This window comes from Hibiscus syriacus, unplaced genomic scaffold, assembly GCF_006381635.1.
Source record: "Hibiscus syriacus cultivar Baekdansim isolate YM2019G1 unplaced genomic scaffold, ASM638163v2 tig00110290_pilon, whole genome shotgun sequence".
NCBI lineage: Eukaryota > Viridiplantae > Streptophyta > Magnoliopsida > Malvales > Malvaceae > Hibiscus > Hibiscus syriacus.
The window spans coordinates 59523-86918 of NW_024062663.1; the positions used below are offsets into that span (position 1 = coordinate 59523).

The 27396-nt window shown below is 31.8% G+C and overlaps 2 protein-coding genes, 1 long non-coding RNA gene and 1 pseudogene across 3 annotated transcripts; 2 read left to right on the forward strand and 2 right to left on the reverse strand.

Moving 5' to 3' along the window:
- Window positions 1-231: 231 nt before the first annotated feature.
- Window positions 232-2089, forward strand: LOC120116250 (60S ribosomal protein L30-like). The gene is made up of 5 exons (XM_039136786.1): window positions 232-320; window positions 425-530; window positions 837-938; window positions 1807-1875; window positions 1965-2089. Exons 1-5 carry the CDS (start codon window positions 300-302, stop codon window positions 2003-2005), a joined length of 339 nt encoding a protein of 112 aa, XP_038992717.1. The 5' UTR covers window positions 232-299; the 3' UTR covers window positions 2006-2089.
- Window positions 2090-12658: 10569 nt separating this feature from the next.
- Window positions 12659-12920, reverse strand: LOC120116258. The gene is made up of 2 exons (XR_005515536.1): window positions 12798-12920; window positions 12659-12749 (listed from the first exon to the last, which is right to left on the reverse strand). It is a non-coding gene; the product is annotated as an uncharacterized LOC120116258 (long non-coding RNA).
- On the forward strand, window positions 12682-19112 carry LOC120116256 (annotated as a pseudogene).
- A 2376-nt stretch (window positions 19113-21488) lies between these two features.
- LOC120116257 (L-ascorbate oxidase-like) lies at window positions 21489-25658 on the reverse strand. The gene is made up of 5 exons (XM_039136790.1): window positions 25354-25658; window positions 25050-25142; window positions 24662-24874; window positions 23049-23243; window positions 21489-22637 (listed from the first exon to the last, which is right to left on the reverse strand). The coding sequence occupies exons 1-5, from the start codon at window positions 25621-25623 to the stop codon at window positions 21693-21695; spliced, it is 1716 nt and encodes a 571-aa protein (XP_038992721.1). The 5' UTR covers window positions 25624-25658; the 3' UTR covers window positions 21489-21692.
- Window positions 25659-27396: the final 1738 nt, after the last annotated feature.

Below are 27396 nucleotides of genomic sequence, written 5' to 3' on the forward strand. Positions count from 1 at the left end.
TTAATAGATGAGTGACCAAATAGGTAGTTTATCCAAATGAAATATTAACCCGTTGATAGTTTAAGTATTTGAGGTGTTTGAGTTGAAAACGGGTCTTGATCTATGGGAAGGCTTTCTATATTTAGGTATGTGTAAAGTTAATTGGGCCATAAAGGGTAATGGATCGAAGGCTTTTAGCCCAAAATACAACCTCAAAATCATTGTTTATGTATCTATATTAGTTAGATTTTAGGGTTTCTTATTGCTTATGGTGAAACTGAGCCAGTTGTAGCTGCTGCTGTCTCCGCCTTGCTTCCACAATGGTTGCCTCCAAGAAGACCGTAAAATCCCGATGCTCGTTTTCTCATTTTTAAACTTAGTTTTCCTAAATCTTATGAAAACATGTTAACTAATTTTATATGACTGATGGGATATTCTGATGCAGAAGAAGACCCATGAGAGCATTAACAACAGATTGGCTCTCGTTATGAAAAGTGGGAAATACACTTTGGGTTACAAAACTGTTCTCAAATCTCTCAGAAGTTCCAAAGGTAATGGATTTTTTTTAATTTAAAACTATGTTTTTTCTGCCATTACTGAAATTTCGAGCTATCTGATTGATTGTTTGAATATCTGTGTCACCTTTTTTTGTTATATGAAAAACGATGGGTTCGTTTTCTTGTTTTGGATAGTAAACTAAAAGTGAATGGACTTCATTTTGGGCTAAAAAATAGTGTTTAACTTGAACTAGTGCATGTGTGGATTTTGTTTGAAATTCTATTTTTCTATTTGTGGTTCTAATCTGATGTCGATTCAGCATATGGAAGACATTCTTATTTTGCTTTTATACTTTATAGGTAAGTTGATTATCATTGCCAACAACTGTCCTCCTCTTAGGAAGTCAGAGATCGAGTATTATGCCATGCTGTGCAAGGTTGGAGTTCACCACTACAATGGAAGTATGCCCCTTCACCTATTGCACTCTTGTTAATTACTTAGTATCTATGATTGTTTTTCGTATTATGTTAAATTGAAATCCAATCTTATGCTTAGTCCAGATATTATCAATAAGATTTGTTCATGTTCGTCCCCTCGCTTTCCCTTTCAATTCCTAAGTTTAAGTAAGATTTTTTCTAGTGCTGCTTATGGAAATGGTAGAAGGAAGTAAGGAACAACTAATCCGCATGTGATTGCAAACCTTTTGATGAATTGATTGTGATGGCATAATGCCAAAAAATTCCCTAGAGCAAGGTTTCCCATTACTAAGCCGGAAAGATATGTGGCCATGAAATAAGGATTAAGTGGAAAGGAATTGAGTTGCGGAAACACTTGTTTCTTCCTTATTTTGGACCTGAGCTCCAGGGAACAATATGTTACTACTGAGACATGGAAGAATTGAAATCTTGGCTCAAAACACTATGCATGGATGGTTTGAACTGCCTAAACAAGGTTTCTTGAACAGCGAACAACCAGATTAAATAGTCATTTCCCCTTTAACTTTTGGAGCATTTTCATTTCAGGGCAAAAAAGTCACCTATTTTGGAGTGTTGACCATTTGTCAACTAACGGTTTTCATCCACGGTGGGACTTTTTTGCCCCAAAATGAAATGTTGGGTGCTAAAATGTTCTATAAAAAATAGAACATTAGGGTCATTTTGTCACTATGTCTTGATTGATATGGTTGACAATGGTCTTTATATTTTTGTGATGTTTCCTTCTGGAAGCTAACAGTTATTTTAGTTCTGATTCTGGTTTGTTCAATGGATGCCTGACTGTGTTGTTTTTTACGAGTAATTGCTTGAAAACGTGGGTGTTCTGCTTTTGCAGACAACGTAGATTTGGGCACTGCTTGCGGAAAATATTTCAGAGTGTGCTGCCTCAGCATTATTGATCCTGGTAAATATTGATGTGCTGGTAATATGTTTGATTTACATTTCCATCTTATCTGTATATTGTTCTGATTGTGGTAATATTGTGTTTTCCAGGTGACTCTGATATCATTAAGAGCATGCCTGGTGATCACTAAGTTACTGGGGACAGCATATCTTCGTAGGTTTTGTTTTAATTTAGTTTCGTCTAATTATTGTTAGTTTGAAACACTGACGTTGAAGGGAATTTCACTCTGATATTTGGAACTTTTGTTGTTTCCATCTCGATATTTGGCCTATATTCAGGATATTTTGTATCATTGTTTTTTGTTCTAGTCTTCTTCATTTGGATCTCTGTTCTTGCCATCAGTTTCTCAGTTGTTGGGTTTATTAGAAGGTAGTTTGTTTTGGCATTGACTACATTTTAAAGGGCACCTGCTAGAATCAATTATAATAGATTATCAAATCATTGTTGTAGTAAGATGAACTCGATTTTTGCATGATCCAAAATCCTATGCCAAATTTGGGTATAGATTATTTTGATTGGATTGCTCATGTCATGTTCATAGTATGAGGTGCACAAAAAAAACCGAATATCCGATTTTGAGCAAAAAATATCCGAAACCGGATTTGGGAAAAACCGGTTTTTTTAAAACCGGATCGGATATTTTATAACCGGTTTGGGAAAAAATTGGACTACCGGATTTTTTACCGGATTAAAAACCGGTTTGAAAAAAACGGGATAAAAAACTGGTTTTTTATCCTGAAAAAAATCCGGTCTGGGGTTTAAAAAATTGGATGACCGGATTTTTTATCGGATTAAAAACCGGTTTTTTTAAAAAAAAATCGGTTTTTTTCAAACCGAAACCGGTTACACCGGTTACATCATCTGGCCCTCCAAACCGGTTATGATCCGAACCGATTTTTTTATAAACCGGTTTTTGGCTTAGTGAAAAAAATCGAATCGGTTTTTATCCGATCCGGATCGGATTTAAATCCGGCTATATGCATCTCTAATAGTATGTATGGGGATCAAGTTGATACTGGTGTTGACAATTTGAAAGGCATGGGAGTAAGTTGTTTTCATGCATCACATTCATTATAGGATTGTCATTGTCTACTTCCTCATTTATGTATACAACTAAGAGTACGAGGAGTAGTCGCCTAAAGTGTTCGTTTTTTGTATTTTGAGCTAAAATTCAACCTCAACCATTGCTCAAGAGGTACGAAACCTGACACTTCTGGCACTATCTAACCATTGTGTCTCTAAACTTCTTTTGTGGATTCGGAACGGTTGCTACATTTAGGTGTGTGCAGACTAACTTGTAACTGGTGTAATTGTTATATTTTACAAGATAATTAATAAAACTGTTAAAGTTAAAAAGAAAGGTTATGGAATTTGACAAACGATTTGATTAATCAGTATAATAGTTTGACAGTGGTATGTACACTTTGGTTTTGTTCACTATTTTATTCTAATTTCTGGTCTTATTTTCAAAGTTAGAAGTATGTAATATGTTGATGTATTAATTAGTAATTACTATACGGTACCAATATGTAATTTTTTTCAATTAAGAAGAATATAATTTGTTTTAAAATCTCTCTATTTAATTTTTTTAAAATTTAATAGAATATTTATTGAAGAGTTTAATTATGCACAATAATGATCAACGATTAATCTATAATCGAATTGTAAATAATATTTGTATACAGTGATGTCTAACAAACTATTGATAACGACAAAGAAATGACTGCACTATGAAACTGGTTCACATAGAGGTCTTGTGAGTGAGAGGATTTTTTTTTTTTTTGCTTTTATTATAAATGTAAATCTCAACAATTGTAATGTAAAAAAACTATATTTCTATTTAAATAACATACTTATTTCAAGTATTTATCAAATCATAAGTTTTAATACTTATTAAGACGAATTAATTTATTATCAATTATTTAAACACAAATTATTTACCATTAATTATCTAAAATATCAATTATTTAAATACTAATTATTTAAGACAATGAAATAAAAGAGTTCATTAAGATATGAGAAAAATAAAAAATAAAATTAATTAACAATTTTACTGATTAAAATATAAAAAGCAATTAACATTTAAAATTATGAATGAGAGATGTCAAGTAGGATAAATGCGTGTCTAGTTAACGTCTTTATAATACGCCTCCAGTTAAGCATGCCTTTAATAAGACGTCTTTAGTTAAGCATGTCTTTAATAAGACGTATTCAGTTAAGCATGTCTTTAATAAGACACTTCCAACTAAGCATGTCTTTAATAAGACACTTCCAACTAAGCACATATTTACCTTACGTGGTTGAAATTCTTTATTAAAAAAATTGGTTTCATTCCCATAATTAATTTGCAAATGTATATTATGACTATAAATTGCTGCTTCTTTTTCTTTCCTTTTCTTCTATTGACCGGCTTTCATGTGAAATTAGCATCAACCCATGTGAAAGTGACGAGCAAAGATTCCTTAGCAAAATGACCCGCCTATCCTAAGTACCGAAAGCAAACGAAATAAGTCCAAAATCTCATTAGCTGGCACAAGAAAAAGTTTAGGATTTGAAGAGGGTCTAAATTAGCCTCCAAATTTATTAAATTGATCATTTTATTTTTGTTTTGTTTTTTTAGAGTATTTTAATTTTCAATGTTTTATTTTAGGGCAAAAAGACACATAATATCGGACATAATACTCACTTTATCGCTTATTTTTTCCTGGGACATTTTGACCATTAACGTTTTATTTTAAGTTAAAAAACTCTTATTTGAGAGTGTTAATCGTATGTTAACCAATAATTTTTTGTTCTAAAGTGAAACTCTGAGGATTAAAATGCTCACAAAATAAAAATAAAAAAAACAAAATGATTATTTTAATAAATGTTTGAGGGCTATTTTTAAGATCATGTCATTTGAAAACCTAAAACCTTTTTCCTATGCTTTTTGCCTTTCCCTTCCTCCTCTAATTTCGTTCTATTTGTTCACCTTTCTTGCTAACCGGATTTTCAGTATATTCATCAACTTTTTCTTCATAAAAAGAGTGACCCATCTCTTTGTATGTTTTCTGTTTTACCTACAAGCATAATTTATTAACTTTACAGCCTTTTAAATGGTCGAACCTTAAAATTAATAAACTTTCCAATATGCCTCAATGATCAGAGATAAATCGAAGGAGATTGAAGTAATTACTCTCTAAATATTTTAAATTTCCATCTAATTTAATTTTTTTTATAATTTTTATTAATAATTTGTTCTTTCCTTTAAATTTTATAAATTTATCTTAGCATAAAATCACGCTACAGTCTCTGTCAATGATCCTTATCTAAAATGGCTTGAAAGCTGATCATGCTTCACTATGGATTTGATTTTACCACATTAGCCCAAAAAGTTAATCATGGATGAAGGAAAACTGGTTTCTTTGTTCACAATATTATGCGGAAATATTATACGAATATGAATCCATTTATCTATTTATGTATGAAGATTGAAGTTTACAAGCATGTTAAAATGCGGCTTAAAAAAATAGAAATAAACGCGATTTAAAATATTATTAAAAAATATGTTAGGTTAGACACAATATAAAATATGATCTTTATAATATTTTTAGTTATAATTTAAAATATTACGAGGAATATCACATTTTCGGTTACCAACCGAAAATGTTATGAAGAATGTAATATTTTAAATTATAATAAAGCCAAGCCCACGACCACGAGACGAGACGAGACGGACGGCGGCGGCGGCGGCGGCGCGCGAGAGTCCTCCTTGTTCTCTATCACTCAACAATGAAGTGGGAAAGCCAAGCCTTAAATACCATTCCCAATAGTATTTCCAATACTATGTGGGATTGAGCATTACCAACACTTGTTTCCAATACAATGTGATTATTCAGGAAACAATTAACAATCATGCACCTTAAAACAACTGAATCAGCAACCAATTGCATTAGTATTATACGAATAAATATGTCATAATTAAAAGTCAATCTACAATCAATCGCGATTATTGCAATTTTAAGCAAAACATTCAAAAATAATATCACTATTTAAGGCTCAATCCCACATAGTATTGGGAACAAGTGTTGGTAATGCTAAAATCCCACATATTATTTGAAACACTATTGGGAATGGTATTTAAGGCTTGATTTTCCCACTTCCTTGTTGAGTGATAGAGAACAAGGGGACTCTCGCGCGCCGCCGCCGCCGCCGTCTCGGATCGGATCGGGTCGTGGTAATACGTTCAATCATTGAAATAGATATTCATGGTCTCGAGACCTCACAAATTAATAATAATTCTTTTATCAATGAATTCGCTAGGTTCGTACAATAAAATGTTCATATCGATTTCTATTAACGACTAATTGGGATATCGTGGGTCCAATAAAACATTTATGATCATTGAATTTCATCCTTTAAATTCATTCTCTATCTATTTGTTTAAAGGAAAGAACTCATGTTTCTTGAACCAAAAGTAAAATCAAGAACTAAAATATCAACTATTGTTCTCTGCCATTGCGTAGATATATACACACTAATTTTAACACTTAATGGATTGAAATTTCAACACTTCATTGATTGATATAGATATTATCTAAGAGTATCAATATTGTATCCATATAGTATCAATACTTAATAGACTAATATTGATACGAACCGCTTAAAATAACTAAATTAGTTATGTAGCCCCTCAATTGTGTAAGATTTATGACATGACCTCTTAACTTGCAATAAATGTGTGATCTATGTTTTAATCTCTAATATTGAAAGCTTTACATATTAGTCCCTAAACCATAATATAGATTAATTGACTATCTGGTAATCCAATTAGGGCTAAAATGGTTATCGATATTGTATTGAATAAATAATTTAACATCGTCGATCCAATTCTCGACTAAATCAGGTCCATACTTTGTAGATCATATTTGTAGAACACGGGATCTTTTAGATTAACCCTGAAACTTGGATATGTTACTCGAGTGGCATTTGACCGGTCAACAATGACCCGAGACCCTCTAGACTTCACAAGTGAATGTATCTGTCTGATTATCACGAAAACTTTGTTGTTGAAACACTGATGCACAACTCGTCCGTTCATCGATGGGTTCCTTTGTCGATAGCCCTCAACATGTCATCTTTGGATTTATATGTATGGGATGAAAATGTCGGAAACCCCCTATAGATGTTGAATGCTTCTCATAAGGTAGATTTATGGATCCTCTTGCTCACACCATTGATGAAAATCGAGGAGTCATTTTCTATATCGAAAGAGGGGCCGAGAACAACTCTACTCTGATCAGGCTCCTTTCTATGGCCGGCCATAAATCTCATTGGTGATTTTATTAATATTATAAATGATTCATTCACTAAGACATTGTTTACTATACTATTTGTCTTTGCTTGATGTTACTTTCCTCCTACAACTCCAAGCGTAAGTGAAATATATTTATAAAAAAAATTAGCTTCCCATATGTAATGGAGTAAGGGGAAGGTATGATAGTAGGCTGCCCCCAACGTCAGGTTGAGAGCAGCTTCCGTGTGAGACCTCCGAATTATGAAATGCCTTCCGTGGGACTCGATCCCACGACCTCAAGATTAAGAACCTTGTGTTTTATCAACTGAGCTGAACAGTAAGTAAAATATATTTATATGTTTCTAAAAAGAAAATAAACTTTAGATTTCATTCACTTTTAATTTGTGTCTTAAGCTTGGAGTAAACATCAACAGCTATGCGATAATAATCATTAAACTAAACAGAATCGATTGCGACAACCAAACGTAACTCAACGCGCTATAATATATATAGCACTCTAATTGCTGAACGTGCCATCTCATAATAATAAATTCAAACTTTGAAATTTTATATTTTATGTTAATTTAATATTTTTCAAAAAAATCTAGTTAAATTATTATTATTTTCATTACATTGACATAATAATTTATATGTCAATCCATATATAATTAATTATTGATGTAATATTATTTTACTGATATATAATAATTTTTGTCATTTTATAATATTTTATAATAAATTATTTTTTTCTAAAAATTGTATATTTTTATATTTTTGGCATTATTTAGATTCAACAATATAACACGTCGATAATAAAATATACAAAGATTATTATACAAAATACCCCATTAACGTTAAAAAAATTTAATGATTTAAACATCATTTTTATTACAACTAAATAATTTAACTAAAAATAAAATTTAAATTTAACTAAAAAAGAATAATAAAATTTAAACTAATAATGAAATATAAATATTATATTTATCACTATACCTATATATTTTTGTAATCACTATTATACATGATAAATGGTAAAAATTATATAGGATCGAATTGACAGTTAAAAGTTAAAAGACATGTTTGAGCCTTTGGAAAAGTTGAATAGTTAGAAATTTTAATATATTAAGAATGTCTATAAAATTCATAATCTTCAACGTAATTAACTTTCATATACACCAACAACTAGTTGATCTGACTGAATAAATTCTTTAAACAAAGTCAGAGGTTTAAATCATGATATTTGCGCATGGAACAAACTGAGTTGAAAAAGTCACAATCGACTCTGCAGTACTCAATCTAGATTATTCAATTAATAAATAATCGGAACCAAAAGTTTGAACCAAAAGTTAAGAGTTGTTCAATGTCAAAACATAAAACAACACTAAAATCTAAATACTTTTTTTATCAAAATCCCCTTCTAAAAGTAGTGTTAAAGAAGCATTCAAAGGTGTTTCTAAAAAGGAGATGCTTTATCACCTCTTTCTTTATTCTAATACGATTTGTTAATTCCCCTTCACTTTATTCTCTCTCAACCAAAAGATTATTCTTTTACCATTCATACTTTTAATTCATTTTTTTAAGGAAATAACTTAGGCGGTAAAAAAATATATAGAGAATGCAGGTGATGAACAAACATTTAGTAATTTAACGTGATTGTTACGGTGGAGAACGAACTCGTCATTTTAACAAGTCGGGTTTTAATAAAAAATATTATTTAAAATTCTAAAAAATTTCTTCGTAGACTTGTCTCACTAGAACAACGAGTTTCTTTTTTTTTTTGGTAAGAAAATGAAAACTACCTAATTACTTAAACCTAATTGCATTCTTCAATCACGAGTTGGCTTATATCAGCAGGAAGCTCCTGTAAGATTATGGTTTGGCTATCTTCGAAATTGACGCTTCTTGCTAGTTTATCAGCAATTTTATTCCCTTCTCTTCGGACATGAACAACGAGTTTCTTTAAATAATAATTTTTATTAAAATTCGTTTCGTTAGATCAATGAGTTCCCTCTCCACTATAACGATCACGTTAGATTATAAAACTTTTTCTATTAAATTACATTTTGTTTATTTTATTTCTTCCATACATTTATTCCTCTAGAAAAAGTCACTTTCAATGATATTATATTACAATGCAGCATCTGAAGAATTAAATAAAGGAAAAACAGGACAGTGGATTCATTGATACAATTTGGTCCTCAATCATAATGAATGTTTCAGAAATCTCCAGTAGAAACCAGCTGTTTGTTTGTGCTGATCAAATGGTACTACTGTATCCTTTACTCCCCTGACGAGATATAAATATAGCTTATAGATTTTTAGGATGTGTTTGGTTCACGGAATATAAGATTACCAGCAGGAATATAGGATTACCAGAGAGAATAGAATTATCGGCGGGAATAAGATTAATGGGAATGTTGTATTTTGTGTTTGGTTTGTTTAGCATGAATGTAAGATTACAATGTTTAATTAAATGAATAAAAAATTATTAAAAATTTATATTTTACCAAATTATCCTTATTATATACATATATTTTTAACAAGTTGAATTCTACTATAATTCTACTATAATTAATTTATATATTTTCTTTAAAAAATTTAAATTCATAAAATTTATTTATTTTTTACAAAATTGAAAAGATAAATAAGTTTAATGAAAGGGTAAAATTTTATTTTAACCCTGAACTTCATATAAAATTTTAATTATGAATTTTTCTGTAAATCTAAAATAGTGTAAGGATAAATTTGTAATTTAACCTTCGTAGAATTTTTTTTATTCAACGACATAAGAAGGATATTTTTGAAGAAAAAAAATTAAGGGCATTTTAGTCCAAAACGCTGGTAATCCAACAATACCTAAGGAAATGAGCAATCACATTTCCAGTAATATACCCCCAAAATATCACTGTTTGGAATAAAAGATTGCTCTTAGGGTGCGTTTGGTTCACGGAATATAAGATTACCAGTGGGAATGTAAGATTACCAAGGAATAACATTACTGGGAATGTTGTATTTTGTGTTTGGTTGGCTTAGCAGGAATGTAAGATTACCGTGTTTGGTTAAAGGAATAAAAGATTATTGGAATGTATATTGACCAAATTGTCCTAATTATATTTGTGTAATATTACAAGTTGGAAATATTTATATATTTTCTTTAAAAAAATTAAATTCATAATATTTATATATTTTTACAAAATTAAAAATAAAAAAAGTTTAATGAAAGGGTAAAATTTTATTTAAACCCTTGAACTTTATATAAAATTTTAATTATAGATTTTTTTTTGTAAATCTAAAATAATTTAAGGATAAATTTGTAATTTAACATTCGTAAAATTTTTATTATTCGATGACAGAATAAATATATTTTTGAAAAAAAATAAAAATTTAAGGGCATTTTAGTCCAAAACGCCGGTAATCCAACAATACCTAAGGAAAGGGAGGTAATGACATTCCCGGTAATATACCCCAAAAAATCCACTATTGGTAATCTTACATTACCGGGAATAGGATTCCCGGGCTAACCAAACGGGGGAATGTGGATTCCATTCCCATGGGAATCCCACATTCCCCAATCCAAACACCCCCTTAGGGTGTGTTTGGTTGGAGGAATGTGAGATTCTCATGGGAATGAAATTCACATTCCCCCGTTTGGTTGGTCAGAAATGTCATTCCCGGTAATCTTACATTATCAATAGTGGATTTTTTGGGGAATTTTACCGGGAATGTCATTACCTCCATTTCCTTAGGTATTGTTGGATTACCGGCGTTTTAGACTAAAATACCCTTAATTTTTTTTAAATATCATTATTCTGTCATTGAATAATAAAAATTATACGAATGTTAAATTACAAATTTATCCTTAAACTATTTTAGATTTACAAAAAAAAAAGTTTATAATTAAAATTTTATATAAAGTTCAGGGGTTAAAATAAAATTTTACCCTCTCATTAAACCTTTTTATATTTCAATTTGTAAAAAATTTATATAAATTTTATGAATTTCAATTTTTTAAAGAAAATATAAATATTTTCCAACTTGTTAAAAAAACAAATATATAATAAGGATAATTTTGTCAAATATACATTCCAATAATATTTTATTTCTTTAACCAAACACGGTAATCTTACATTCCTACTAAACCAACCAAATACAAAATACAACATTCTTAGTAATCCTATTCACTGATAATATTTTATTACCACTGGTAATCTTACATTCCGTGAACCAAACGCACCCTTAAAGTATTTACTATTCACCTAATAAATTGAATCAATAAACCAACCTTTAAAAACATTTAAGAAGACCCCATAAATATATGTTTGTTTTTTTAACTGACGTGAGATTTTAAACGCTAATGGTTTGAATTTTACTTTGGGAATATTTAGTATTTTAAAATTTGCAAACGTTAGGTTCAAATATTTGATCTTATTTAAAAAATCTAATGTTTTATCCCTCTAGACCAACTCATTATTAGTAAAAAGTAAACATTTATAATGTTAATAGTAAATAATTATAATGTTATGGTACTATTTGATTTAAATTTAATCAGTTTTCTATAATTATACACAATATACATATATTTTTTTCATATGTGATATACATATATTATGCAAAACTCAAACTTAAAAATCAATCAATTAATTACTACAGATTTTGAGTTATTCGAGTTATATTTTATAATTCGACTCGAATTTAAATCTTTTTTCGAGTCAAATCAAGTTTATGATATTATAAAGCCAATCAAATAAAAAAAATTAATATCAAATCAAAATTTTCTCACTCTAACAATCTCATGTGTGCTTTTATTTTTATTTTCCCCGCTAGGATGATTACAAGATAATATTTGTTCAAAATTTTCTTAGTTATTAATAATACACACACCCACAAACGCAACTGTTAAGCAACAAAATTTTAGAGAGAACAATAATTGCATTAATTGAGGCTATTAAGGGTTCTTATTTTTAATTTTTTTATAATCTGAGATAAATGCATAATAATATATGTTTAAAGACTCTCAATAAATTTTTTAATTACTAAAAATTTGAATTATTCGAGTTTTATTTTATAACTCGACTTGAATTTAAAAATTTTCAAGTCAAGTCTAATTTATGATATTACAAATCGAACCAAATCAAGTCTTTTACTCACTCTAACAATCTCACGTGTGTTTTAATTTTTATTTTTTTAATAGTCTATTATGATATAATATTTATTTAAAAAAATAATTATTAATAAATACACATTCACAAAAATAATTGTTTTCTTTAATCATCCGGACTATATTTTATATACGCAGCGCTCGAATTCAGTCCATATAATGGGGACCACAGTCCGCAAAGCGATAGAGAATAGATGGATGGGCCTTTGTTTTCCAAGTGCCCTCTTGATTGGAAGAAACCGGCCATTGCCGTTGTATTTTTCTTACACCCAAAGAAAGAAAATAATAATAAAATAAAAAATGCATATATTCAACAAACCACCTTCAGATTCGACTTTCCTTTGTCTCTTTGATGACTGTTTAGATGACTCATCTCTACATGAACACGATGACTCTGCTCTGAAATCCAACCCCTTTTCTTTGTTATTCCACCTCTTTTCACTGACCTTTATCGAGTTTCCCATCAGCCCTTTAGGTTCCCCTTTTCACTAAATTTGCTGCTCTGTTCTTCAAGGTTGTTGCTTTATTATCTGGGTTTTTTATTGGGTCTGATTGGGTTTTTTTTATTGGTTTTATTATCTGGGTTTTCCCTTTCATTCAATTCAATGCTTTTTTTATTGTTGAAGATTGATGTTTGTTCATGAATTTTGCTTCTAACTATTGTTATTTTATTGTTCCTCTTTGTTTTCCAGGGTGAATCTGATATTATCACTTCCTTCTGGGTTTTGATTTTGATTCAATTTTGCGGTAACTTTTGAGTCCCAAACTTGGGCTTTTTTTCTCTTTCAAGGTATTTTCATCTCTCCTTTTGTGGTTCTGTTTTTGTTTTATGCTCAATAGCTTAGATCAGCGAAGGAGGATTTTGTGGGATGTAGAAATATGACTTATTGGTAAATTTTTAGAGTTGAAGAAAAGTTAATCATGTTAGGATTATATTGTTTAATAGCTATTGTTGGTGTAATTATACTGTTTTTGTTTTCTAGAAAGATGAACATGTGAATATCCATATTGATTCCCTACCATCTCCTTTTTTTCTTTTTCTTTTTACGCCTTAAATTTTTTTAACTTTGGAGCTTTTTGTTTTTTATTTCCCTCACCTTTGATGTTGCTTTGTGATTAATGTTTATCATTCTTAAACAATACTTGCTCTTTAACTTTTACTCGATAGTTGTGGGTTTATCATAGGTTTTGAGTTCAAAATCGTACTACAAATCTTTTTTCAGCCATTGTTCTTCAGTTACCAATTTTGAGATTTAAGCATGTTTTAGCTTAAGTTTACTCGTTGAATTGCTTTCTCTTGTTTTGTTGGCTCCAATTGTAAACTCGTATTTCTATTTGCTTATTGATGATTGAGGTGTTTAGTATCCTCTTTTGGCATTTATTTTTTGGTCTTAACTTTCTGTCTTCCCCTCTCTCAGTTTATTTGGTTAAATAATCTATTTTCTATAGTACTAGTTCTTAACCAATTATTGTTGGCATGAAGCTTCTCATGATATGATTGTGAAATCCAATGAAATTGTGCATCTGAAAACTTAAATCTGCAGTCTTAAATGCGGGCAGTTTTTTTATTAAATATTCGATATACATTTTTGAATATCCAAGATGCTTGGTTAGAACAAATCTTGGAGTCTTGAAAATCAGTCTTACTTTGGGATAATTGGACACTTTCCATTTGTACTTTTGGAATTTTACTTTGAACCCAATTTTCTTTCTTGATTGTTTTAATCTTTTTTTAATCACGTGCTTTGATAGAGGTAGCTTTGATTTTGGATGAGTTTAGCTTGGTATTTTCTATCAGAATTACAATCATGGTTACTGAAAAAACGCTTTCATACTATTGCTCCATGTTTTAAGATGTTCATTTAATGTGATGTAAGCTTGATTTATTTCCAGGAGAATCCTTATGTCTTGAACCTTGATTGCTTGTTAAGGGGAGTATCGATCAGTAGAGGGTTGTAATATGGGGGCCTCTAGCTCTAAAGTAGAAGAGGATCAAGCCCTGCAGTTATGTCGCGAAAGGAAGAAATATGTTCGTCAGGCACTTGATGGAAGATGCTTACTGGCAGCAGCTCATGTTGCATATATTGAGACACTAAAAAGTTCAGGCACTGCTCTTAGGAAGTTTGTTGAGCTTGAAGCTCCAGTTGAGTCTTCCCTTTACACTTCAACTAATGCTACACCAGAGCCCCTTGCTTTAACCGAAAAGTCTCTTTCCCAGTTTTCATACTCTTCTCCATCTTTCTCACAACGTTGATGCAACCGAAACCTTTTCTCCATCTCCTCCCACTTCCAGTCATTTTCAGGTGAAACATATGAGGTTTGGGGTTACATCTTCACGAAAAGTTGAAGAGAAACCCCCCGTACCTGATATCAGATTGATAACCTCATCAAGTACTCCACAGAATACCACCCCTCGTTCCACTGAAAAACCAGAATCATCACCATTTGACGCTTCTTCTTTGCCGTCAGGAACTCCAGAATGGGATTTCTTTGGTCTCTGGCATCCAATTGACCATCAATTGTCATTTCAAGAAGGGAAGGAATCAAACCAGGGTCCAGGAACCATTGACGATTTTAGAAAACATAGGGAAGAGGAAGTTGTTCCAGAGCTAGAAGATGAAGAGAGAGTTTCATTACATGAAAGAGAAGAAACTCAGGGTTCAGAAGATGAATTCGATGATGAGCCTCCTGCAGATACTCTAGTTCGAAGTTTTGAAAACCTGAACAGAGTTAATGACAATAAAATATCAAATGAACCATCAGCTATCCCATCTGTTGGTAGTGTAGCTTCAGAAACTGACTCTTTCAGTAGAGAAAAAAGAATTTCGGATTTGTCACCATTACAAGGGACACCTCACAGTTTTTCTATTCCAACTGAAATAAAGAAAACTCCTGTCAAAGAAGAGGCTTCTGAAAACAAGGTTGCCACTAAAGATTTCCTTTCTGTCATGAAAGATATTGAGTTTCTCTTTGTAAAAGCTTCCGACTCTGGGAAAGAAGTTCCTCGGATGCTTGAAGCTAATAAGTTGCATTTCCGTCCTATTTTGCCTGGAAAAGGTCAGACCCAGATTCATCTCTTTCTCACTTGCACATGCATGCCATCACCACACACGCAGAGTAAATCTTTTGTGTTTGTTTGGTGTCTCATCTGGGTTGGGAGCTATGCATGATTAAGAAGTGGTTTATCTAGTGAGGAAGTGCATGATTTTGTTTTACAAACTTTTTCTTGTTTATCATTTATCTTTGTGTTATACAATTGACCTTGATCCATTTGAATGTATTGAGGTCTTCGCATGTGAAAAATTGGTAAAACAATTTTGAATTTATGGAGATTTCCATTTCAATCAGTTCCATTGAAGGGTCTTCATAAATGGTTTTCTTATATTTGTATGTTTTGGTGAAAGTTATTGTTCACAGGATTTTCTAATATTTCAGGTGGATTGACAACATCGACTTTTTTCAGTGCATGCTTCTCTTGTGGAGAAGATCCAAGCCAAGTCAAAGAAGGTAAATTTCCATTACCCATTATTTTTGGAACCATGTTGAAACAGTTTGAGCTCCTTAAAATGTAGTGCCTGCGCTGTGCACTTTGTTTAGTGATGAAATACATGTCTTGGGTAATCTGTTGCAAATAGCACATACATGGCAGACAGAGCTCTGAGCAAAGGCAACAACAAATTAGTTATATCATTATATCTTGAAATCATTCAATGTGATGTGGGAAGAGTGAACATAATAATATTTGATTGTTTGAAGAAAAACCAGTGGAACTGATGAAATGAAATACAAAATATGTTATTGCCTTGAAATCCTTTCATGAAACCCTTACATGATGAAATTATGAGAAGTTGGGAGTGACAGTTTCGAAGTGGGACTATGAGATGCTTTTTCTCTTTAAGATTCATGCCATATTTAAAGTATACATTTTGCTAGAAAAACATACATTTTGCTAGAAAAACATTAACCTGAAAGGATGACAAAATGACATCCAAAATATGCTTTTTGCCTTGAAATCCTTTCATGAAATCGTTGATAATGGAACATTGAGCAGTTGAATGTGAGTGACTGCCAACATTTGAAGTGTCAGATTTTATATTTTCCCTAATGCATATTATCTTCTGTTTTTAAAGAATACATTTTCTTGTATTACTTGCAAATTTTGTTATGTTATAAAGTTGCAACAAGTGGAAGAATACAACAGGAAATTTCATATATGTAAAGCATGTTTAAGGGAATATAATCTATATGCTGTTAATATAAGAATCCTTTTACAAATGCTTTTTATGCGTCATCCTTGTAATTGTAAAGAATGAATGAACAATAGAAGTATGTAGATGGAAATTGTGGATGTTAACATCTTAAAATAAGCAAACTAATGTATGCGTGGGATTTAGGGCAAGTTCTGTAATGGTTTATCTTCTTAATGATTTTAGGTTATTTATTTTCTTGATTCTTGGTTTCTGATGCTTGTGCTAATTCTTTCTTATCTTTACTTAGAGCCTCCTCAAAGTGATGTAAAGTACTTGATTTGGCATAGGACAACGTCATCTCGGTCATCTTCATCCGGGAATCCTGTGGGATTAAATTCGAAGGATGATGTGAGGACCTTAACGACAATCTTTTCTATAATGCCTGCATGATTTCAGGCAGTCATGCCTCAACCTTGGATAGACTATATGCATGGGAGAGGAAGCTTTATGATGAAGTAAAGGTATATTTGTTTTCTCTTTTGCTTTACGTTTTCCCTCCTGATTTTTTTCATTTCTGGTTATGAGCCTTCTGTGGTGAAATATGGTATCCCAAGATAAATTCGGTGTTTTGTTGTTTAGATGCATTAGGAATTGAAACAATTGTATGGAAGAATGTGCTTGCATAAGTACTGGTTTTGGTTCTGTGCTACTCATGTTTCTTCTGTTAAGAGATTATCATTTAAAGAAGAATACTTCAAGAATTTAGCTTCGAAATCCTAGGAAAATGAATGCCTTTGTAGTTAATCGTATGTTTCCGAACTCTGCCTAAATGTGGAGACGTGCACAGTTATTTTTCTGGATTCGAGTTGAACTTCAAATAGTTTACTATGAAATCTTCTTGTTACTTGTTTGCTGTTTTCCAAAGTTGAAAGCGATCCAATTTTTCACTAGTAAGTTGAATCCTTGAGGTTATCCAGTATAGCGGTGATTGGATTTCGGGCATTAAATTTATGATCACTGATAGTTATTCATTTTATATTTCTCTTAACTTCAGGCCAGCGAGACAGTCCGTAGTGAGTATGACTTGAAGTGCAAAATCTTAAGACAGCTGGAGTCGAGGGCAGAGAGTTCAAGCAAAATTGACAAGACTCGAGCTGTTGTCAAGGATTTGCACTCAAGAATTAGAGTTGCAATCCAAAGAATTCACTCAATATCAAAAAGGATTGAGGATTTACGTGACAATGAGCTACAGCCACAACTTGAAGAGTTGATCGAAGGGTATTTCTTCATCTACTGTATCTCATTTTCCATTTCTGCCGTACTTTTACGGGCCTGTAGTTCCAATACGTTTACTTCCTAAAATAGTTTTTTGCTTGCGCTCGTATCTGAAATACTCTTATTCTAAATAATCTGTTTCACCTATCATTCCAACACAGGTTGAGTCGAATGTGGGAAGTAATGTCTGAATGTCATAGGCGTCAGTTTCAAATTATATCAGTTGCATACAAGAATGGCACCATGAAAATCTCTGTGCTGTCTGAATCACATCGGCATATTACTGCTCATCTTGAACATGAACTAAGCTCACTGTGTTCGAGTTTTAGAAAGTGGACTGATGCCTTGAAAGCTTATCTGAAAGCCATAAACAGTTGGCTCGGGAAATGCGTTTCTATTCCGCAAAAATCTTTGAAGAGATCGAAGAGAAAAAACTTCAAAAACGAACTTCTGAGAGCACGTGGCCCTCCAATATATGTGACATGCGGTTCTTGGTATGACAAGCTTGATGCATTGGAGCCTTCTATAAAGCAAGTCTCTGACTCCATGAAACGGTTGGCAGCCGATACAGCTGGCTTTTTGCCGCACCAAGAAAAGAACGAAGGGAAGAATGCTAGTCGTCCATATGCAGCCCCAGGGAACAATGACAACATTGATTCTGCTATCAATATGTCAAGAGAGGATGCTGTGAAAGAGAGCACGTCCGCATCCCAGAAAGATGATGAGATTAGTGATTCTGCGTATAACATGTTCAGAAATGATGCATTGAAGGATTCTTTCGAGACAAGCCTCGTTTTCTTTCTTGGTCAATTGAAGAGTTTCGCTGAAGCATCCGTGAAGATGTATGCAGAACTTGACAGGGAAATTCGACAGGCCAAGCATTATTATGAATTGTATGTCAAAGGAGCTGAGGTTGGCAATGAAGAAAACAATCTTCAGAGCAACGATCGAAGCGATAACCAAAGCGGCAATCAAAGCAGTGATCGATTGAAGGATCAACCAAAGCCACAAGAGTAAAACTACATTATCTGGAAAAAGCAAGTCAAGCATTAATGGCATTGTGTTTTAAGAGAAATCTGAGACGTGAGTTATTAGATAAAATGGCAGCATTTTGATATTGAAGATGGGAATAAAGAGGTAATATCCTTATGTTTACATGGAGTTAGTCAATAAAGATGTTATGATTTTTGTAGAAGGGGAGGGATAAAATGGGGGTAATTTGTTGGCCAAAGCTGTAATTAGAGGTTTTAAAAAGAACTTGTATAGTCTGTTTCTTACTCTTTTACCCAACAATGAGCATAGTAACACAGATGAATGGATTTCACCCCTTATATTACTTTATTATAATGGAGTAATTTGTTTATACAGCAATAAATAATTTCTTCTGAAAACTGGAAATTTGCTTTAAACCAGAATGAAAACGCTATCCCCTAGGATGTAAGAGTGTGCTTTGTTTCTCTTAGGATGGATGTAAGAGTGTCTGGTTGAGTATGGAAAATTGAAAATGAGATAAATTTTGAGTTTATTTAGTAGAAAATAAAATTAGATAATTTTTCTTTCTTTCTAATTTATTAAAACAAATCATTTTAAACTGAAATCATAAGTTTAAGATTGTTTTTTTTAAAATTTTAATTTTTTTACTCTCATTTTTAATCTTATCATGCAATGAATAGAAAGAAAATAATATTATTCCTTCAGTTTTCCATCTTCCCTACCACACGCTATGAAAAAATGTAATGCTTAATATGAAAATAAGTGTTCAAATTATATTTCTTTTTACATTTAGGAACTTAAATATTTTTTTTGTCAATTTAAGTATCTAACATTCCCAATGTTATTATTTAAGTGTTTATGACGTAATGATTGTTAAAAAATCCATTGAAAGTAAGTCAATCAATAAGTATTTGACACGTGGCTTAATTTTTTATTTTTTTATTTAAAAAAATCATATTTTTTTTTTAAAAAAAAAACTTCAACTTTTCTTATTTTTTTTATAAAATACTCCAAGACCTTCAATTCACTCGCCGACCAATCATTCTCCAACCAGCCTCCAACCATTCACATGTTGATTGAGATGGATATGTGTTGGGATTTAGGGATTTAGAGTTTATATTTGAGGATTTGGGTTCAAGGACTTTGGGAGTTTGAAGTTACAATTAACTGCCGACGATGGGTTAATAGGCGGAGACGGGTGGGTACTGGTAGGGGCGACAAGGCGGTGAACGACCACAAATGAGATGGATGCTTTGGGATTAAAGATTTTGGGATATTTTTGAGATTTTAGAAATATTTTAAGGTTTTTTTGAAAAAAATAATAATTTTAAGTTTCTTTTTAAATAAAATTATTAAAAATTTATAAAGGTGTGCACATATCACATGTTGAGCAGTTGACGGAATATTTTTAATGTTTGTTATAGTAGATGTACATAAATGATAACATTAAAAACTTTAAGCACCTAAATTGACCAAAAAAAGTTTAGGCGCCTAAATAGAAAAAGAGATATAATTTGGACTTTTTTTATATTAAGTAAAAAATATATTTTATATTTTTATTTTGGCTTAATGAAAAAATAGGTGTCCAAACTATACATTAAGTTTTTAAATCCCTAAAGAAAATTTCGTTAAAAAATAGATGTCTAACGTTTTCTCCGTTACACTTTTAAATGTCTAACGTTTTCTCCATTACACTTTTAGATGCCTAATGTTTTATCTGTTACATTTTTATGTGCCTACTCAGTAACGGCCCTTAAAAATCATCAAGTGACATGTGTTATTTTTATATTTTGACTTAATGCAAAAATAAATGTCCAAACTATATCTTAAGTTATTTTCGGTGCTTAAATATTTTTTTACTAAAATAGGTGTCTCATATTTCCGACATTATACTTTTAAGTGCCTAGACTGTATCAACCGTTAAATTTAAATCTAACCTACGTCGTGTTTATAATTTAATAATCATTTTATTTTATTTGATAATTAACAACCATAGCCGTTGTCTCCCTCTATGGTTTCAACACCAAAAAAATAATGCTAATTTTCTCCCATTTCCTTCCCTTTATCCATTTTTGTTAAATTCAATAAAAAGGAACTTGGATTTTCCACTGGATTTCAATGGTTTTCTTTTATAGTTTCAAGATTTCCCAAAAAGATAAACGAAAGAGGTTGCAAAGATTCTGGTGGAAAAGGGGGAGAAATCGAAAGAGATTGGGATAAACTTATCGTTCCAAAATGGTGGTTGAATTCAAAACATTGAACAATTGAAAATTAATAATAAACCTACATGATAAAGATTCATAATAAAAAGACGTGTTTTTATAAGAATATATCAATAATTTTATACATATTTGATTGGAATTATACTCAATTTATCTAAATTGATTCAAAGATCTAAAGGTTGACCCCACAAAAATTCGAATGATTTGGTATTAATCAAACCTAAAAATGATTGATATGATATTAACTCGACTCGAAGACTGACAATCTGATATTGATATGTTCTGAGAATCGACCCATCCGATATTAACTCGACTCAACTTAACTTACCATTGACCCGAATGAGACCCAAATCAGATCCAATCGGAATGAAATCTATACCAAATATATTCCAAACTCGTAATAACATGACCCGATCCAAACAACCAGATTGTGACCTCTAATGTAGGCCCATGCCACAGCTAAGGCTAGCCTTGTTCCTTAACAAATTCCAAGCCCATGCAACAAAGATAGCATCCACGATACCAAATTAGCAATTAATCATTCAGCTCAAATCAGATCAAATACAAAAGCACTAATATAGAAATTGAAAAAGAGCGAAAGAAGGTTGATTGCAAATAACCTAATACATAAATTAAGTCACTATTTCCAATGGCGTGTAGTTCTCTTGATTCATTGCCAAAATGCAGGTAGTTCAATTAATCTCTCAGTTCTGCTTGTTTCCTGTCAATCCACAAGCAAGAGCTTCTCTTGGTATTTGACCAACACGTTGGACTCCTTGGGCAAAAACAACTCCCATCCCCATATGCAAATGTGGCTCAATATGACAATGGAATGCCCAAACCCCTGGATTATCAGCAACAAACCTCAACGCAGTCCATCCATATGGGAAAATCACAGCGGTGTTCCTCAATGGCGGGTTCTTCAAGTTGAATGTTTTCTCATCGCCTTCTTTGAACTTGCCTTCCCCATATCCCAACACCCAGAAATCGTGCCCATGCAAATGCCATGGATGTATCTCACTAATATCCTTGGCCAACGCATTGGCGTTTTGGAGAATCACATCAACCGTGGTGTTTAAACTGATGGTGTAAATCCCACTTCCTTGAGCTGCGTTTGGGTTCACTGCAGGCTTCATGATGTCATAGCTGCTATCATAGTTGTCTGGTGGGCTTTTCTGGTCAAAAGCATTGTTGAGACCAAATTTAATGGACCCCAAGTAAGGAGTGGAAGGCAACACTAATGAAACATTGTTGATAGACCACTTGATGAATCCATTGACTCGGTTTTGCGTATTGAGAAGCACGATCCGTCGGTTCGAAGTCTCAGGTGGCTTAGGTGACCCCATGAGGGCGTATATGCTTTTAGTGAAGGCCTTGCTGTGATTGTAATCGTTCCATGGAGGTGTTACAGGTGGTTGAGACATAGGGATCTTTGATGCAGAGGTAGGGGAATAGTTCAAAATGGTGAGGGCTTGACGTGTTTTGGGTTCTCTAGCTCTAACACCGATTGAAATCCAGTAGTTCCGGGAAGGGTTTTGGTCTGTCGTTAACAACACAGAGTAGCTTTCACCTGAATGGATATCCAAATCATTAACAGCAAATGGTTGGATATGGTTTCCATCAGCTTCCACCACCACCATCTTGTGACCCTGCAATTCATACATACACCTCAATTACTGTATATGCAATTACACTGTTATGGTTGGACATTTTCTAACGTGCAATTGCATTGGTTTATCACGGATTCAACTATGCAATTACAGTGTCATGTCATAAAAGTAGATAAGAGTATACAGATGCAGGCTTTGGGATTCCTCACGGATTCAACTATTGCATTGGTTCATCACGGATTCAACTATACATTTTGATTCCAGACATTTCATTTTAGGATAAAAGTTTCTTTGTAGGAGTTTTAACAATTTGTTAACTAATGATTTCCATCTATAACGGAATCTTTTTATCCCAAAATGAAATATACGAGTTAAAATAATCATTTTGATAAAAGTTGGAAGCTAATTTTGGAAATATGGCATTAGAATAAAACGGGAAAAGTAGAATACCTCAATGGCCAAGTTGAGTGAAGCAAGAGCAGTGGTGCTGGCAATCCTGAGCCTGTAGGTTTTGTTTGGTTCAACCTTAAGGATCTGTGGTGCACATTGTTCATTTCCTCTGAACTTGCACTGCCCAATTGGTGGGTTACTAAATTTTGCAGCCATTGAACAATTGTATTGCCCTCTTCCATTAATCAGCAGACTCTGATTCCCAAAAACAACGCATGTGAAAATTTAAAATCATAAACAATTATATATATATATATATATATATATAATCTATTTATCTTTGTAAAATTAAAATAGTTTTACATCGCGTAACCGAATCTTATCCCATATAACATTTACAATTTTTTTACTAAATTTAAAAATAAAATGGTTTTCATGGGGCTTTTTTCTTTTCCTATTTTGGATCCCAATTTGGAATGAGATGGGAATATGATAAAGAAATTACCAACCACCATGTCTACTATCACCGTGGCAAATTTTACTTCTAGAAAATTGTCACAAATTAACTTTAATTTATTAACATTTTTTTTCACTTTCATAGTTAATTTTTGAAATCCATTTTAGTAGTAAACTATCATTTGGTCTCTTTTTCTCCCAAAAGTTATAAACCGGAATAAAACGTTAATTAAGTATTAAGAATACAAATTTCAATATTAAAATAATAAAAAATATGCAACTACATTTGGTCGGTTGGTTAATTTGTTCATTTTTATTTTCTCGTATTCCCTTAGATCATGGATTCTAGACTCACTTTTGTAAAAAAGAGAGGATTAACTATATATTTAATCATCCACTTATTCCAACGATTCGTTTTGATCACTTAACTTCTTTTTTCAAAATCATATCTAACATTTCATTTTAGTCGCTAGTCACTGAAAAATAAACAGAACTATTGACATAACGATTTTTTAATTTTTTTCAATGATAATGTGACATTATTTAATGATAACACGTTAATATCATTAATTTTTTAACTATGGGTAACCAAAATAGAACTAAAATGTAACGTTAAATATAATTTAAAAAAAATGAGTGACCAAAACATAATAACAGAAAATAAATGAGTGACTAAATAAGTAGTCTAGCCTAAAAATATATAAAAAATACACATCAAATTGTAAACAAATCCTTGTTTTTTCATGAAAAAAGTATTGAAACAAATGGCTACAGTTGTCTACACTTTGTTTTGATTACTTGTTATATCAACTCATTATGTGTCATGTCCTCATCATAATTAATCTTTTTTTACTACTTTTAATATCTTAATGAGTAACGACAGTGCCCACCACCCATGGAATCTGTAATCTTATTATATGGTGGATACGAGGGCAAAATTTGCACTAACTAAACCAACCAATCTAAATTTTAGTAAGTGGACTATCCATCCATTAAAAAGAGAAAAAAATTAAATAAAAGAATTTATTTAATGATCTCATTAAAATAAGTTTTGTTCTCACCTGAAGCCTTAGATTTGAAAACTATATTTATAGAGGGTAGAATATGCATATATTATAAATAATTAAAAAATATTATAAATATATATTATTTTATAATATCTCAAAATATTAAAAAAAAATAAAAAGTATATTTCTTTTAGAAAAACATGGCATTACCTGTGGTTCACCGATCCAACGGAAGGGATTGGAGGAAAGGCCAACCTCCTGCTCATGAACACCTTGGTGCCACCAGTCACTCAACAACAGGTTCAACTCACCATCATAGTGGAATGGTTCTTTCTCTCCATCTGCCACGTCCACGATCAGGGACCCATACAACCCTGCAGATCTTTGCATCCCGTAGTGCCCATGATAAAAGTATGTTCCAGGCTGCACCACAACACATTATTTAATAAAAATATTCTTCACGAATAAGATAATATAATATAGTAATGTTCAATTCAACTTGTAGCTTGGAAAAACGTGTGGGTGTTTAAAGTGTTTTTGACCTTTAATCTCGTTGAAGTTCAGCTGAAAAACAGAGCAAAAAGAAAGAGAAAAATACCCTATCGACTTTGAACCTGTACTTGAAAGTCTCTCCTGGGTTGATCGCACATTGTGAAATGGAAGCAGTCCCATCCGCCCATGGTGTTCCCAGCTGATGAAAAACCAACATTTAACAATCATATATGTATTTAAATTCATATACGAGTGCAAGAACCAAGCGAATTCCGTGGTTAAAAGATTTATTATTATATTTGAGGTTTCGGTTCGAACACTGAATATGCATAGGTATAATCGTTCATTGTGAAACAGTTAAAAGTCTTTCATATATAAGATAGTAAGAAGATTGGAGCTAAAAAAGAAACTTGTCTGATTCCATGCCAGTGAATGACAACTCCTTCGGTGTGAAGCTTGTTAGTGAGCTCAACAACAATGGTGTCTCCTGCTTTAGCTCTGATGGTTGGTCCTGGAAACTGACCATTGATACCCATCACAATATGTTCCAGACAATCTGGAGATCTGTACATGTACTCCACTTCCCATTTGAAATGCCTAGCCTTTGCACCCAATGAAACATGGACCAAGGACAAGGCAATAATGCAACACAGAACAGCATCCATGGAGCCCCAACCCATGATGTGAAAAAACAGGATGGTTAGCCGGAAGATTGGCTGATGGAAGGGATGGGTTAGTCTGCCGTTAGGCAATCTATTTATAGAGCCTAATGTAAGGTTGTGTCTGCAGCTGCTTGCAAGGGCTTTTAAATAAAGCTGTACTTTTTTAATCCTTTACAGTTTGTAGTAGTAATTTTAAAAACGTTTATCATAGGTATGAGAAGTGTTATCTTTGATTTAAATATTAAACATGATGTTAGACTCTTTTTCGAATGAATGGAGACTCTTTTATATTTGAATGATTTTTAGCATTACTTTTATTGTTTTAATTATAATATCATTCATTGCATCATAGCATTTATATAAGTTGCATACATTTTTAAATTGAACGTTGGATTTTAGATTTTAGTAAAATTTATGTTTTGTTTTAAGATAATTTTATATGTGTTCGACCCTATCTAACCTAAATGATCGACGACGAGTTTAATTTTTTATGAAACCAAAATTTCCAAAATAATTTATAAAATAATCAAGAATCAGATCTCGAATTTAAAGATCGTTCCGACTACGATTATATCAATTTCTCAATTAGTGGTTAATGACTAATTTGACCGTTGAAGGGGGTATTTGGGTAGAGTTCTTTCACGGCATGAAATGTCAGCGCATGAGGATCAATTTTCACATGGGAGCTGAGGGATTTCAACACAACTACTGAACTACATATATATATATATATATATATCATCTCACACTTGGTGCTTATTGCTAAGGACGGTCAGTTTTTGTTTTGTAAATGATACATTATCAGATTTAATTAATTACTTTATTAACTATTTATTTATTCCCTGTTTTGTTTTATGTGTAAAGTACACAAATGATCCCATGACTATATGATATTATTTTATTGAGTCTCTTAATTATTAAAAATTACAAAATGATCTCTTAACTATAGAGAGTTACTTTGTTGGGTCCCTCGACTATCAAAAGTTATAAAATGGTCACTTGACTATTCATTATGTTCCAAGCTCGTCCTTTTCTGTTAAAAAATTAACGGTCGTCTGAGCTGTACGTTGACATACTGACTGAGATATGATAGTTATTTGATATTATAATATCATATTTTATTATATTTCAATCAGCATGTTAAAGTCTAGTTTAGATTGTCGTAAATTTTTTAATGAAAATGGACTAGTTTGAAATATAATGAGTAGTCAAGTGACAATTTTATAACTTTTAATAGTTGAGTGACTCAACAAAGCAATTTCTAGGAGACTATTTTGTAACTTTTAATGGTCAGATAACTCGACAAAGTAATATCTTATAATTAGGGGACCTCTTGTGTATTTTACCCTTATTTTATTTCTGCCTCGCTTTCCGTATACTTTTGTTTTTTACTACGAATGTTTCTTGCGACTCGACCAATCCTAAAGAGTTAATCTCTAAATCAAGTGGCGGAATTTAAAGGAGATGATAGGGAATAGCCCCTAAAATTTGGAGATTTTATCATTAGGTTTCTTAAAGTTAAAGTTTTTTTATTAATCAAATAAGTATAAGGTAATATATGTTTAAAGATAACTCTTAATTATTTAACATTGATTATTCACTCATGAGATCTCAATAAATAACAACAATTCATTTACCACCGAGATCACTTAGTTTGTGCAACTAAAATTAAAGTTTCATGTGTACAATTACATCAAAATTAAAATTTTACGTGTATAATTATATTAAATCAAAGTTTATATTTTATATATTATATTATACATTAACATTTTATCAAAGTTTGTGGGAATT

Excerpts from the sequence above, each read along its gene's own strand:
- LOC120116257 (XM_039136790.1), bottom strand. The coding sequence starts at position 25,623 with ATGGGTTGGGGCTCCATGGATGCTGTTCTGTGTTGCATTATTGCCTTG. Across the intron at positions 24,875-25,049 it reads ACAGGTTCAAAGTCGATAGG|CCTGGAACATACTTTTATCA; the intron begins GTATTTTTCTCT and ends GTTGTGGTGCAG. Across the intron at positions 23,244-24,661 it reads GTTGGATCGGTGAACCACAG|AGTCTGCTGATTAATGGAAG; the intron begins GTAATGCCATGT and ends TTTGGGAATCAG.
- LOC120116250 (XM_039136786.1), top strand. The coding sequence starts at position 300 with ATGGTTGCCTCCAAGAAGACC. Across the intron at positions 939-1,806 it reads AGTTCACCACTACAATGGAA|ACAACGTAGATTTGGGCACT; the intron begins GTATGCCCCTTC and ends CTGCTTTTGCAG. Across the intron at positions 1,876-1,964 it reads CCTCAGCATTATTGATCCTG|GTGACTCTGATATCATTAAG; the intron begins GTAAATATTGAT and ends TGTGTTTTCCAG.